A 15,002-nucleotide genomic window follows, 5' to 3' on the forward strand; every position below is an offset into this window, starting at 1 on the left:
GCACATAGGTACTTTTCTGCTGTTTTAGTGAGTTAAATGGGATCAAGGTAAGATATGTTGGAACATGTACAACAGACAGTGCTGGTCCATGCGATCAGGAGCCATATCAGGGATGGAGAAGAGCAGAGCAGGCATTCCAGAGGGAGATGGAAGCAAGTTGTTAGCTCAGTTCAGCTACAGGTGAAACCCCACTCAGGTGCTCTCATCCTCAGTTAATGTGGAGCAGTTTAATTTGGGAGAAAATAGCAGGCTGTTGCAATCATTGAAGTCAGTAGTTAAAAGAAGTGTTACCGAGAGAAAGACTTGGGTTTTTTGCCTTAAAAAAGCAGCTTTTTCAGACAGTATGGTTTCTCAATGAAACCTGGTACTGTGCTGATAAATGTTTTTGATCACGAGAGTCTAAAGTTAGTACTCTGTATCTTATCTAGATAAAAATATCCTGGTTTGCAGAGGTATTTAGTACACCCAGCTCTTGTGTGCTGCAGTAAGTAAACCTGGAGAAGCTTGCTGTGCCTCTGACTCTCTCACTGGAGGCAGCGCGCGTGTGTGTGCATGTCTGAGCGCAGCGGGAACGAGGGATGGGCGTGTGCAGCACAAAGCTGCCACTGTACATCTGCTCCTTTGTGCTGCTGCCTCCTGTTCCAGGGGCTTGGCAGCAAGAGGAGATTCTAATCCAGTGGTGGCCTTTTGGTGAATGGAAAATGAATTACTGGTTGTAGCTTTATTTGCAGTGAAAAATTGCCCTTGGCACTAGAGAGAGTGTCAGTCTTAATGATATTTGGGTTGAGAAGCCAAAAGAGGAATAGATACGAAAACTGAACATTTGTGTTTTCTCACACAATAACCTGTTCTATAACCTGTTCCTTGTAAGAGAGTGTGAGGCAAGGCTGGTGTTTCTGCCTCTTGCTGGTCAAGCTCCTCAGATTGTATCTATTCCATTAGAACTCTCAATTCCAGTCTCTTTTATGATCTCTGATTTCATTGTGTATGTTAAAAACCTGGTTTCGTTTACAGAGATGGCTTAATTGAGCCTGCCTTTGAATGGGTCACATGGTGCCTTAATGGTGTACACAGAGTACAGTAAACATCTGAGGACTGATTGCTGCTAAGAACAAAACTAACCCACAGTGTCTTTAAAAATCACACTTGAGTGCCATTGTTTTTGAATACCATAATGTTGTATTGTCTGCTGTCTGAGGTTCCTCCACAGAGGTTCATGTTGTGAGAGAAGTGTTTATTTCTTCTGCATGAATTAAACATATGATAGCTATTTCATGTGCTACTTATAAATTTTTAATTCTTCATGAGAGTCTATCTGGGACTGACAACAAAGTATCTGCAGTTAAGCCTGCTCATATTCAACTTCAGAAGTCATGGATGAGTGCTGCCCTTCCCTTTAAGCAAAATTCTGAGTGTACACTAAGGAATAAGAAGTGAAAAGTGGGGCATCAGATGTTCAATCACCCTGTAGATTTATTTGCCAATAAACTAAGTGTAACTGAAGTGCTAATTCAGTGAGATGCTTAAGTATGGACATAAGCTTATCCATATGAATAATGTTGTTGAAGTCAATGCAGGCTATTCAGGTTCTTAAAATAATATGTGGTTTGGGACCAGAGTATGTAACATCCTTCCTTTTGTCCACGTTTTGGGATATGTTTCTAAATATTTTCCAATATGATCATCTTTCTACTTCTCATTGTCATGTTGCTTTATATTGTTGTAATGATTTTGCTTTTATCCTGAACCAAACCAAACTGGTTTACAAATCAAACTATACATAGGAGCTGTAGTAGCTGCTTCTGAGAGGAAACTGTATTTGATGGCTCACCATTCCTTGCAGCAGCTATAATGATAGGCAGCAAGGAGTATAATTTCCAGTTGAAACAGCATGAAAGGTTTAGGCAGGCAAATATAATTATATACAATATGACAACCACTTGTCTTCCCAGCTGTTTCTTACCCTTAGGAGATCAATGCTAAAGGTACAGGATGACAGTTTGAAAGCTACAGAATTAGCCTATAAATCTATAGGATTGCTTGCAAAGTTTGTTATAGTGGCTTTTCTCTTTATTCTATCTTCAGAAATATCAAAGTCCCAGAATGATATGGCTGACAGATGTGTCCTAACCACAGATTATGGGAAGAATGTGGAAAGAAGAAAGCAAAGAAGGAGCCAGTCTGACACTGCAATCAACGTTACAAGCAGGGTATCCATATTATTATACACAGTTTCTTACTGTAACAGCTGTTTCAGGGTGAAATGCATTTGTGAGAGCAATCATGTGCACAGTGGAATTTTTATTTTATTTTATGAACAGGACATAGCTGATGTTCACTGACTGTGGTCAGAACTCTGATTCTTCACAAGGTTTTTCACAGATTCTGTACAACTGATGTCAGCCCAGAGTTGAAATGTTAACTGGGATTTTTAACAAGGAAGGGGAGGATGGTGAGGATGGGACGTTTTGCTCTCAGGTGCTCACAAATTCTCTTGAGGTTGGACTGATACCTGCTCTATGTGACTGTTAGACTGCTTGTCTTGTCTTCTTCCTGCCCCATTTGCTGCTGAACAGGACAAGCTGTGACCATCCCAGACCCATCCTGATATTTTCTGAGCATTTTTTAACTTGTCAGGGAGAAAGCATTGCTGTTAGTTGCTATGCAACCTCCCTTTTCCTTTTGCTTTGGTTACAGTCTCTAGCTTTCAATGTTTTCTTGAAGTTTGAGAAAAATCCAGTCAAATGTTTTCCTATGAATTGTGCAGGCCTGAAGATGATCTCACATTTCTGTTTTAGAGTTACACTGAAGATTCTGTTTTGTACACTCTCAGCTCTCAAGTGACTGAACTTTGTCCGTACTCAGTTTTGCACATTGTGGTCACTTACTGAATTGCCTTGTTAGTCTGAGTGAGGTCAGTGTGGTTTGCTAAGTGCCTGATTTAGATGCTGAGAAAAGCCCTTGCTTTGGGCCAGATCTTGTGGCACACATTGCTCACAGCTCCCTTGTGCACTTTTTCATTTTCCTCAGAAGTGTTAGGTGCTGATAAATGGAAGAGACAGGATGTCAAATTGCATGGACTGGGCAGGTTGAATTGGCCCAACAGCATCTGAGAACTCTGTGAAATTAGTTCTGGTATTTGTATATACAAATAAATTATCAATAGAATTGGCAACAATTACTGGTTACCTGAGTGCTGCTTTCATTGTGTCAAGCCACACTTTGGTATTAGATTTATTCCACAGGCAGAGCACTGCCCCTCTAATGCATTGAAAAACATCACAGTTGGAGGCAATGTGAATTCAGACTATGCTTCACTGCATGCTGATCACAATCAATCTGCCACATTTAAAAGATGGATATGGATTCTTTGGCTTAAGAAATTAATTAGTAGGGGAATTCAAATTATTTTTGTGGGTTTTTAATTGCCTGTTTAAAAATTTAGAATTTATGTCCATGATTTGCATTGCAGGTTTTGAAAAAAAGGTTTCAGTGTTTCTATGCCAGAGTGCTATTTCTCTGTCATTTGATCACTAGACTATATTTAAGCTAAAATTTTAGTTTTGTGAGAAGTAATGTTGATTTTTTTTTAAATTGTGAATGTCCTTCATCTTTGTTTTCCTTTAGAAAGGGAGCTATGCCTTAAGTTATGGGACAGAACCTGTTTTAAATTACACTTGCCAAACAACTCATTATATTTATAAGAAAATATCATGTTCAAATCTTACTTGTTATGATTTCCACCCCAGAAAGAACTTTTGTTTTCAGAACATGAATCAGAAGAGTGGCTTTCCCCCTTGGAAACTGTTAAACTGTTTTTTTCTCTAAGGAGTGACTGTGAAGTTGTAACTGTAACCACAAGTTTGAATTTGCAGTGTTTAAAACCGGGGCATTTTTTAAGCCTCAAGGACACTATCTGTTTCTTAAGTTTGTTTTCTAAATTTGTGAGAGGAATCAAAGAGCTTGATTCCTTTGGATTAAAATTGAAAGAGATTATACTTAAACTCAGTATTAGTGAAAAAACCAAATCCAATGGCAAGAAGTACCAGCCAGTGTAAAATCTGGATTTTGAGGGCCTCTCATCTTTAGAATGTCTAAGTTTACTAAGGAAGTGCAGCTATCCCTGCCTCGCTGGGGAGCCAGCAGGCTTGTGCCACGTTTGGGAGCTGTGTGTGGTGCATGGGTAGCTGTGGGTTACCTCTCCTGTGGCAACAGCTGCAGACATGAGCTGGGCTGGGCTCTGTGACCTCTGAGTTTAGCACTGGTAGCTGAGTTGCCTTGTCAGCCTCTTCTGTTCTGTACTGCACAATAGCAAAGTCTTTCTGATCCAAGTAGAAGCTAAAATTCAGTGTATTCGGCTTGTTTTGGTTAGCAAGTGAAAATCACTTGTGTTTCAGGTTTTATAAAGCAGAAGACACTTTCTCTGCTAGGAAATACTATTTTGGGTTTACTTGGGGGTTTTTTGAGACTGTATTCTGAATGCATTTTCTGTCTGTTTCCCTCTCACAAGGTAACTTAGTTCTTGCATCTGTTCTTAAGGCAGGGCACTTAATAGACATCACAATTTATGTGTGCTATAGTAACAGCAGACTGGTTAAGATTTTGCACAAACTATTTTTTTCAGAAGTAATCTCACTGAATTATCTCACCTCTTGTCCTCATTCTCTTGTGCTGTCTGCTGCTGTGCAGGAGGGATTCTTTCACATTTCCTGTTTCCTTTGTGCAAAAATGTCCTAATCCTTGCTATTGATTCAGTCATGCTATATTCTTTTTAACTTCATTTTTTTAGTCTTTCAGGGAATCTGTTACACACCTTTTTAAAAAAAGTTATTTTCTTAGATCCTAACCATGTAAAATTTCTTACTTTGCTTTTTTCCTATCCATTGAGATGTCAACATACTTTTCATAGATTGTATTATCCCCAGGAAGTGGTGTGCCACAAACACCAATATTTTGAGCATATTTCCAGCCCTATGTGTTTGTGTTTCAGCGCTTCATTCTATTAGCTGTTGTTCTTGGCAACAGAGGTGGCTGAAGATAAATCTCAAGGAGTTTTGATTAATATATATAGATGTATAACTCAGAAATTATCTGGGTTTTCATGGGAAAATTGGAAATGTGAATGGACTTAGTCAAAGCAAAGTCAAGAACACCTTAGAAAATTAAACTTTTTCTATAAACAAAGAAAAGAGAACTTGTCAGTCTGTTTCTATTTTCAAATCTCTTTCAACTTGTGTTTATTCTTGCATAAGTAAATATGGGCATGTGTCATGCATATTGCAAAACACAGTTTTTAATTTCCTGGAGGCAAGATTATATTTTCTTCCAAAATTACTGTTTTGTTAAGGCTTAATAAGGACTTTTATTAATATATTGCTACTTTTGGTGTGTTATTAGTAGACTGCTGTTAGTAATTGCTAGTGATTGGTTTTGGCCCTTAGATTAGCTGGTGGTATGTTGATTTTTAAAAATTATTAATATAATGAGTGTACCACTAACTGGGTTGAGAGAGTTATAAATCAACATTTAAATTAAGTTGCTACATTATCTTTGAAGGTGTGCCACTTGCATGACCTTAATCGGAGTCAGTTGTAGATATTTACTGAGTTTTCTTCTGATAACATTCTTGAATCTGGACGTATTTCTTAAATTGAAAAAAAAATTACTTTCTGAATTTCTTACAGATGAAAAGTACACCCAGTCTGCAACAGCTCATCACTGGGGCCCAAAATGACAGTGAAACTCAGAGCAAAAGTAGTTGCAAGGAAGAAGACATAACAACCAGTCCCACGAGTGATGCAGTTTTCTGTGATGGCAAAAAACATGTAAGTTAAAGGTGAAACCCAACAGAAGAGGTGTTTAAAGGGAACTGATAGAAAAGCTTGTGCAGAATGTTGGTGTATTTTGGATTATATCGCAAAAGGAAGGAAGAATTGCCCTTGAGTTTGTATCTGATGAAAGACTGGTGCCTTTGGCACAGTCCTCATAGTAACACTGTGAACCTTTTGAAGCATGAGGCAAATTAATAATGGATAATTGATGGATATATCATCCACTGATAATGAATAATTGATAGAATAGCTTCTTCTGAATTTTGCAAATGCAGCTAATATTCTTCCCATTTGATTATTAGGACTGGGATTATGAATGTGGTACTTTCTCACCTGGTATCTGGCTTTTTCTCTTCAAGCTTCATTTACCAGAAGGGTTTTGTCAGTCTGCAAGAACTGTGGTACTGGAAATGTCAGTGGAAATTCAAATGTCAGAATGCCAGTGAATGAAGAGGAAACTGACAGTGATGGAAACCAGGGGAGCAGTTCATAGGCTTAAGGGGTGACATTGAATCATCCTCTGTTGGATGGCATTTTCAATACTGCAAATGAGAGAGAAGGAAGCTGGTTATAAATGAATTCAGCACAGTGCTTTAAAGCCTCTGTGATTAACTGTGGAAGCTAATTTCTATCTATTAGTGATGAGGTTAAGCAAGGTGAAGTATCCAAAGAATTCCTGACTGATCTTGTAAAGAAGGGAACTCAAATGACTTAGGGACTCACAGTTAAACCAGGCTGCTCACTTGACAGAAGCAGAAACACACACAGAAATGTGGGTGCTCTCTTGTAGCTCATTGCACTGGGGAGTCTGAGGTGTTCAGCTGACAAATGGAAAACAGTTTTGTGTTACTTTTGTGATTCTAATGACAGCCATTTGAGCTGAGCTGCAGAAAGTTCAGTCTTAAAACTGGAATATTTTCTGCTGTCTTATAAAGGTGGAGGTCAAAATCCATTAACTTTCTCTTTATGGGTAATTGTTGGATGTTGAAGGACACTCCATAAAAACATGTATCTTCTAGAACATCAGATGGCATTGCTCCCAGCCATGCCAGCAGAAGTACAATATGTTAAGTCGTTGCTAAATCCCTGCTCACTGAACCTAAAGTGGTGACTTCCACATAAAATGTGTGGGATGCCTGATCAGGTGGGAGACATATGTAGTGATATTCAGTCCAAACATGATCAATCATAACACCTATCCAGCCTTCCTAAGTAAATAGGGTGTTCTGTGGAATACATATGAGGGACTTGCACAGAATTTTGTTTTGGGACATATGAGCTTAGGACAAAACTCTGTTTGCATTCCATTGCCATAATAGATTTTGGTGGAAAATAAACATTTTCTGGTCTGGTGAATAAAAATATGTTCGGGAATGAAAGTGCAGAGCTGAACAAAGCTGCAAGTTAAACTGATTACACTGATACACTTCTTGTGAAGGGAGCAACATTATTTGTGACAAGCATCAGGTCAAAACAGTCTTTTGGCTTCCTCAGTAAGCACTCTGACCCTTCTTTTGACACGTGTGTGTTGCTTAGAGCTGAAAAGAGAGAGCAGATAGCCTCTTAAATCTAATAAATCCCTTGGTGTGAAATGAGTATTTGGCATGCTGTACAAAGGAGGAAAAGCATCTCCACAGCAGGGAGATATGATCTTGCAAACACTGCTTTGCACTTGTAGCTGCTGGGTTGTGCAATGCAGAACTCCTTGGCCAACCAGTCCTGTGTGGGTTGGTGTTTATTTTCGGGGGGAGGAGTGATCTAACACAGATATCTTAGCAATCTAGGACAGTGTTGCTGAGAAACTGATCACAACAGTGGTGCCTTCGTGACAAATGCTGTGTAAAAAGTTTCTAGGGCTCACCTTGAAGAATATCATTATAAATGAAGGAGATCAAACTGTTCTGAGTTGATAATTTGTTACAGTGAAGGCAATAGCACCCTAGAGTTACCCAAAGGATTGATCTTTTCCTGCTTTGCAGAGTCCTGCCTTCTGTCAATGCTAGATACAAGTGCTCTTTATATATGGTCCATCCACACATATAAAGCATCCAACCCTTTGACCCAAAGGTGGAAGTAACTGAAAGGAGAATAAAGTGGCTGAGCTCAGTTAGGGAATATCTTTATGCAACTACAAGCAACAGCTGGAAATATTCGTGTTTTAATCTCTCCTGAATGGTCTGCAATACAGAATACATATTTTCTATATGGAATTGGGACATCTTGTAAAGCATTTACTAGATGTACAGGCCACTTTGGTATTTCCTCTAGTGCATGGTAGAATCAAATGTCTTGGTAGTGTACCCTACTATGAGCAATGTATTAAAAGCAGTCTAATTCAATGGGGTTTTTTCATGTTTTTAGATTTAAGAGGGTTTTTTTACTCTCAGATACTTAGCCTATTTTTCTCATGGGAAGCAACATAGCAGTTTTATTCAGAAACAGTTTCTAGATCCAGAAGTTACTTAAAGCATTTTCTCAGCCTAGGAAGTTTACTGAAGAGGGCAAAGCAGTAGAATTGCAGTTACAGTTGTGATTTTCAGGGATGTTATGGAAGCAATGGAATGTTTTATACAGATTACTCTAAATTTCATGATTTGCAGTAGCTTTACAGTGATATCTGTAAAAATATTGACTACTGAGGGAAATAAATGTTTTGTCCTGTTTGATCTGAAGCTGCTTTTACCAAGCATTTGTCTTTTCTTAGGGGAGCTTGTATAGCCTTAGCAGCACTTGCACTGAGTCTGGCAATTTTGGCAAGGCTAACATCACAGGAGAAATAGAGTTTGCCTTAAAATACGACTTCAAAGCTTGCATCTTGGAAATCTGCATCAAGGGATGCAAGAACCTGGCTTATGGAGAGGAGAAGAGGAAAAAGTGTAACCCGTAAGTATTTCTGTAGAGAAGAAGGAACAAAAGGAAAACATTCTGGTTTTTACAATACTGATGCATGTTCTGAGTGAAATGGATTGATAGATGATTGTATGCAGTACTGGCACCTTCTGAACATCCAATATACACACCAACCCTTTGTACAGATGCACACTGCAAGACACACAGGTTTCATACCAGTTCCTGTTCCATTGTGACCATTTTCTGCTAGGAATTCTCTTTCCCTGCCTGTGAGCAGGCAGCTGGGGATGTGTGTTGCTGGTGAGTACCTTTGGGCCTCAGGAATAGCTGTTCAGTTTTTAATTCCTAAGTTGTGGCTGAAACATGAGATGTCCTGTTTCTAATTCATCTGCTGACCCATTGTGGGTCACTGGGTGGTTGCTGTGCTGCTTGGGTGCTTCCATCTTCTCTGATACCATTTCTTCCATCTTCTGGAAACATTTCAGCTGCTACAACATATTTTTAAAATCTAAAGCTGTTTAATAATTATGCACCGTTGTAAGAGGAAGAAGTAGATATTTCTGTGCATAAAACATGCCATAGAAAATCTTGTTTGGATAATTAAGCTTTGGTGATTTCTCTGTTTATCACTAAGGAGTCCTCTCTGACCATGCAGTAACCACTGACAGAAAATCACCAGGTAGGGTTCCTGACTACCTGTTCTTGCCCCTGCTGTCTCACTGTGTTTGAGCATTTGAGGGCCCACATTGGAATTGTGGACTTGCAGTCACCTTCACCTAGAAGGAAGATGGATTTTGTGTAGATCTTGCGGAGAATATTCATAAAGACAAGCTTGGTGATGAGCAGTGCCTGGCTGGAGGAGCAGCCTGTGGAGAAGGGCTGTTTGGAGCACTTCAGAAGTGGGTCAAGGTTCTCTAAGTCCCCTGGTAGTTAAGCCAGGCAAACAGTTGCAGGAAGCATGAAAGGCACTGAGGGAAGTGCTGTGTAGTAAACATTATGTTCTCTATGGGTATATATTAATATACTTCTGTTGGTTTCCAGGCCAGATGAAAAAGTACAGCACACTTATTTGACATGCTTGCTGAAAAGCAGGCTTTTAACTGATGTTTAAAACCTTATTAATTATTTAGTTTATTTGCTTGTTTGAAGTCTGGCTGGCTATGTTTTAATTAAAATGATCTGGGCTCACAGAACAAGAGGCTAAGTCTTTTAGTACCTGTATATTTTAAAAACTAGCTTTACCTATGGATCAATTTGGAAAAAACAGGGAGTATGTGTAAGTTCTGCATTGATGATATGAAATACAGCTGATTTTATTTGCCCAGTAAGTTAATCAAGAGGCTCTTTTAAAATTCATTTAAATCATAATATCTGAAATGTGTTTAAGTACAGTTTAAAAATATTTTGTATTGTGTAAACAGCTGCTCCTTTCCCTGACAGGCTAGAAGCACTCTCTATTGCTGAAATTCTTTAGTTTTGAAGCCATAACACAAGTACAGGCCAGTGAACTGACATTAAGGGAAATATTTAAGTATTAGTGTTCACTTGACCTACACTTGAGAAACTTTGGGTATGAGTCATTGGTGCTTGATATTGGTTCAGCTCAGCTTCCAGAAATTTTTTTGGCTGATTTTTCTTGAATCAATGTTAGGGCAATTCTGAGCCCTTGAGACAATCTCCCATTTTTGTTCTAGTGGCTGTTAAAATAATTAGCATTTGTAAGACCTCTAAGTTATTCTGTATTATTTACCTGATGTGAGGATGAGATTTTTCTTCATGAATATTTGGGGGACAAGTTGCAATGATTCCAAAGTTGATTGAGTTTATTTTTTTTTCTTTGAGCACATAATATGCTGTTTGTTTTCATCATAAAGCTGTCACTACAACTGACAAGGTGATTTCTTTAGGGGGCTGTTTTATCAGAAGCCAAGAGTATGACAACAGGATTCCTATTCAGATCTTAATCTCTCCCCAGCTATAATGGAATTGAAACTCATTAGCTGAATGGTACACAAAGATAGCTGAATATCCACAAGGATATTGAAAAAATATATAAATAATATTCTGCCATTTTATTGCTGGGGAACTTCCAAAGTCAGTAAAGTTGCTTAAGAATTAAGAAAATCTCCTCTCATCTAATTGTTTTTTTTCATTTGAACCTCCCTGCTCCTTCTGATCACTTTCCATGTATCTTTATCTCCAAGGTATGTGAAGGTTTATTTACTTCCTGATAAATCTCCTTGGAGTAAGAGGAAGACAGCTGTCAAAAAGAGCACAGTGGATCCACAGTTTGATGAGACTTTGAAGGTATGGTTTGCAATCCCATGCTGCTAACTTGTGCATTTCCATGGTACGATCCTGCGCGTTCTGAACTGACCTGATGGGACAAATTTAGGAATCACTGGAAATATTAAGTCTTAAAATTATGGTTTTTCAGTCTAAATAAGAGAGAGTTGCTTTTGGAGCTGCAACAGTAAATTGCAAACCATTAGAGAAGTCTGCCTTTGTCCAAGAAAGTACTTTTAGTGAATACCAGTATTGGTCTGATTTACCATGTCTCAAAAGCAAAGTGTCTTCTATAGTTGCTTTTTCTTGTACATTCAGAAACTGAGTGTATTGGAGAACAGCTGGAATTTTACACAAATATTTTTTTCAAGTGATACCCCTTTGGTCAGTGCCCCTGGAAGTGTCTCTCTACACTTAACTGTGTCCCAGCTGAAATCCACCATCTCTAAACAATGTCTCCTTCCTTTTCCCTCTGCAGCTGATGCCAGGCTCTTTCTTTGTACTGTCTAATTTCAAACATTAATAATCCCAGTAGAGAAGAGTTGTTATGATTTCAACTCCTTAATGCCTTTTAGTATTGCTTCTTCCATCTTTGTTAGAATTGTGTATAGGAAACAGGAATCATTATTCTTACTTCCCAGACACCTCATTAAATACAAAGCTGAGTGCTGTCAGCCAGGACAGCCTGCCTTAGTTTGGTTGTTCACAGCTTTCCCAGCTCCACTTCTCTACTCAGATCACTGTAAACCATTTTTTTTGTGTGTGTATGCTTTGGCAAGCTGCAGTACGACATAAGATGATGAATTCTTCAGTAATATATTGTCTTGGAAGAGATATGACACAAAGTTAGTGGAGAGGCAAACTTGTGTTGCTTCTTGAACTACACAAAAGTTTCAGTGTTACCCCCAACTCTTGGTGTGAGTGAACATCAAGAATCAATAGTGAGTGAAACAAGCAAAATGTTTGTAAAGGCAATAGTTTAAGTTTGATGATAACATAAAAGGATTTTTGTAATGTATGTGGTTTTTATACTGCCCAAAGCCTGTCTATAGGGTTTAAATTGGCAGGAAAAAATGGCCAAAGTTGAAATTACTGGTCCTAATTTTATAGTAATTTTTCAATGCCAGTCATGCAGAAGTGATTAAGGAGAGTGAGAGCCATGCCTGAGCTGGCTGCATAAACTTTAAAGGAGTTTACTTGGAAATATTTAAAAATAGTTTAATTATTAGTTTATCCAGAGTATCAAAAATGGTCAAAAGTGCATAGCACTACTGCAGGTGAGCTCCATCATGACACTGACATCCAACTGGGTGGGATTCAGCTGCAGGTTAAGGCACCTGCATTTGGAGGTAGCTGCATGTGAGGGCTGTGTGAGTGCCCTTGGGAGTCACTGGAGCCCAGGGTGACTCAGGCTGATGAGCCACAGAGCCCACACCCAGCCTGTGATTCAGCAGCCTAAATATGGGCACTGATTTCCTTGCCTGTGCCATTGCCTCCATCTTTCCATGCAGGTCACCTGTGGGCTGGGTTTGGCAGTCTCAGGGGTGTATTAGATACCCAGCAATGTCTCAAAGGGCTCTAACTATGTTTGGAGAGTGGATCAAGGCTTTCATTAGTCATCAGCTGAATTATTTCCTTCCCCTTGCTGACTGCATTAAGTAGATGTCCACTGACCAGAATGGGAATTTACAAGCTATCATTAGGTGTCATATATATATATATATATATATATATGAAACATGCAAACAAAAAAAACCCAAAAAACCAAACCCAAGCAAACCGAAAACGCACAATCCCCAAGACCCCCCTCCGCCCCAAACCAAAAAAAGAAGAAAAAAAAACAAACCCCAAAACCCCAGCAAAAATGGTCAAGAGTTCTGAATTTATAATCAAAAACTTTAGCAAGGCAGGTCAAGGTATTCCTGGAATGTTGTTTCCTATTTGAATGAGCATTTTCAGCATGTGTAATATATAGGTAGTTGGGTTTTTTTCAGGTTGCAAAGCACAGTCAGACAACATGGCTCTGTCTGCATCCAGAGGCCTTCAGTCATGCTGTGGCTGGGCTTCCTGGGAGCAGGTCATGAGCTTGGGCTGCATTCATGCTGTGCACTGCTCTGTAAATGCTGTTTGTCTTTCTAGTACAAGATTGAGCACTCCCAGCTGAGAAGTCGGCAGCTTCAGATCTCTGTGTGGCATGCAGGAGCTCTCAAATACAGGGTGTTTTTGGGGGAAGTGGTGATTCCTCTGGCAGCATGGAATTTTGAGGAGGGCTCGATGCAGTTTGACTGGTACCCACTCAAACCCAAGGTGATTCCAAGTTTTTGTGCTTCATTGTACCTTAAGAAAAAGATGTGGTGAAAGCTGTGAGAAAGATCAGCCTTATGAGATCATTGGGGGGAAGGTGCTGTCAACCCAGCCCATTAGAAAGATATGTTGGAAACACAAATAAGCTGTGAGAAGGATGTGAGAATAAGCTGTGAGCATGATTGCAGTAATGCAGACTTCTGTGTGTCCCTTTCTTCAGCTTGAGAAGCCTGAAGATCTTGTCCAGTACAGCGCTGAACTCCTCGTGTCTGCAAGGCTGTCGGTACCAGCCCAGTATCAGAACCTCCAGTCTGAAGGTATAGAATGTTTTGGCATGCACAACTGCTTAACACTTGCTCTGTGATCCTAATGATTTAGTTGCTCAAGATCCTAATTAACAGATCCTCTAATGGTCTTAGAGGTCTTTTCCAACATAAATGATTCTGTGAATTCCTTGGCTAGAAAAGAATCTATCAGTGAAGGATGGGCAAAGTGTCCATGTATGGGTTTTTTAACAGCTACAGCAAATGGTGCTTTGTGGTGTTTTATATCTTAGGTTATTTAGAATCAAAACATTTTCAATATTTTTATATTTGTTCTATTTAATGCCAACAAAAGCTGTACATTATAATGGCAGCAGTGTTGCATCCAGCTGTTTTCCAAACTTGTGCCTGTCATGATGTTACCAGTAAAGGTTATTCTGAGGTTGAAACAGCAGTTCTGCTGTCCAAGGCAGAGACTGCCAATTTGGGAAAATTTGGAAGGGAAGTATCTGCAAGGTTACCAGACCAGCAGCCTTGGCTTCCTCCAGTGGTCTCATCTTAGGGAGATTGTTTCACTTGAAAGGTGTTAGGTTCAAAATGTATAGTCAGGATTTAGTTTCTAGTAATGAAAACTTGTAAGTACACCAAGTATTGCTGTAGTATGTCAGAGCAAGCACCTGCTGCTGGAGTGAAATAAACACTTTGGGAGGGAGGGATAGGAGAACCTCCTTTTGCTTACCTCCCTAGACTTCAGTGAGGTGTACAGTAGTGCTCTGTGTCAGGACCACATCAGCAGATAGGTACCAATGGGAATCTCTAATTAACTGGTTTGTTATTTTTGTTCCCTTTCCTTTCCAAATGACCCCAAAGTTACCAGCTCTGTATCTTCTGGTTTTCCTCCCTATGCAGGCCTGTGTTTTGGGTCTGCTCTGTGCCTTGAGCTGTGAGTGGAGCAGTACCACAGCATGGCTTTGGCTCTCTCCACTGCTTCTGACTGTTCCAGAGAAATGCTTCTGTGTGTACTGCCCTGTATTTGCTTTTCACAAACACAACAGAAAGCTTTGTCTTTGGAACAGGGATCACAAAGCAGCCTGCTGCTCACTGCTTGGTTTGCTTTGTGTGTGAATCATTCACTGTACAAACATTCAAATCTATGAAATGTTCCTAGTCCAGCCTTATGACTCCTTATCTCAGTAGTGCCACTTAGGCATTCCCCTGCTTACTTTTAGCAGCATCTTAAGCTATGAGCTGAGCTAACTGGCCATTTCATGTGATAAGTGCTCCTTTTTCAGGAAACAAAGACCAAGGAGTTCTCAACTGCCAGCTTCAGGTTATGATATTTGGGGCCAAGAACTTGCCCGTGCTGAGATCTGCTGGAATGCTGAGCTCCTTTGTTAAAGGGTATGTCTGAAACCTAGCACTTCAAATAGAGCCTGTCACATGTGTTCCATGCAAATGGACATATTAA

General features: G+C 39.5%; 1 protein-coding gene across 17 annotated transcripts in view; it reads left to right on the plus strand.

The window, feature by feature from the left end:
- SYTL3 (synaptotagmin like 3) overlaps positions 1 to 15,002 on the plus strand; it is a 35,022-nt gene that overhangs the window by 16,704 nt on the left and 3,316 nt on the right. For all 17 annotated transcript variants that reach the window (XM_064708250.1, XM_064708245.1, XM_064708260.1 and 14 more), the window contains 7 exons: positions 2,086 to 2,210; positions 5,685 to 5,825; positions 8,536 to 8,714; positions 10,886 to 10,988; positions 13,107 to 13,274; positions 13,492 to 13,588; positions 14,827 to 14,935. In XM_064708250.1, the coding sequence (XP_064564320.1) occupies positions 2,086 to 2,210; positions 5,685 to 5,825; positions 8,536 to 8,714; positions 10,886 to 10,988; positions 13,107 to 13,274; positions 13,492 to 13,588; positions 14,827 to 14,935 (922 nt within the window). The remainder of the gene's footprint in view (positions 1 to 2,085; positions 2,211 to 5,684; positions 5,826 to 8,535; positions 8,715 to 10,885; positions 10,989 to 13,106; positions 13,275 to 13,491; positions 13,589 to 14,826; positions 14,936 to 15,002) is intronic.

The sequence above is a fragment of the Zonotrichia leucophrys genome, chromosome 3 (genome assembly GCF_028769735.1).
Source record: "Zonotrichia leucophrys gambelii isolate GWCS_2022_RI chromosome 3, RI_Zleu_2.0, whole genome shotgun sequence".
Taxonomy (NCBI): domain Eukaryota; kingdom Metazoa; phylum Chordata; class Aves; order Passeriformes; family Passerellidae; genus Zonotrichia; species Zonotrichia leucophrys.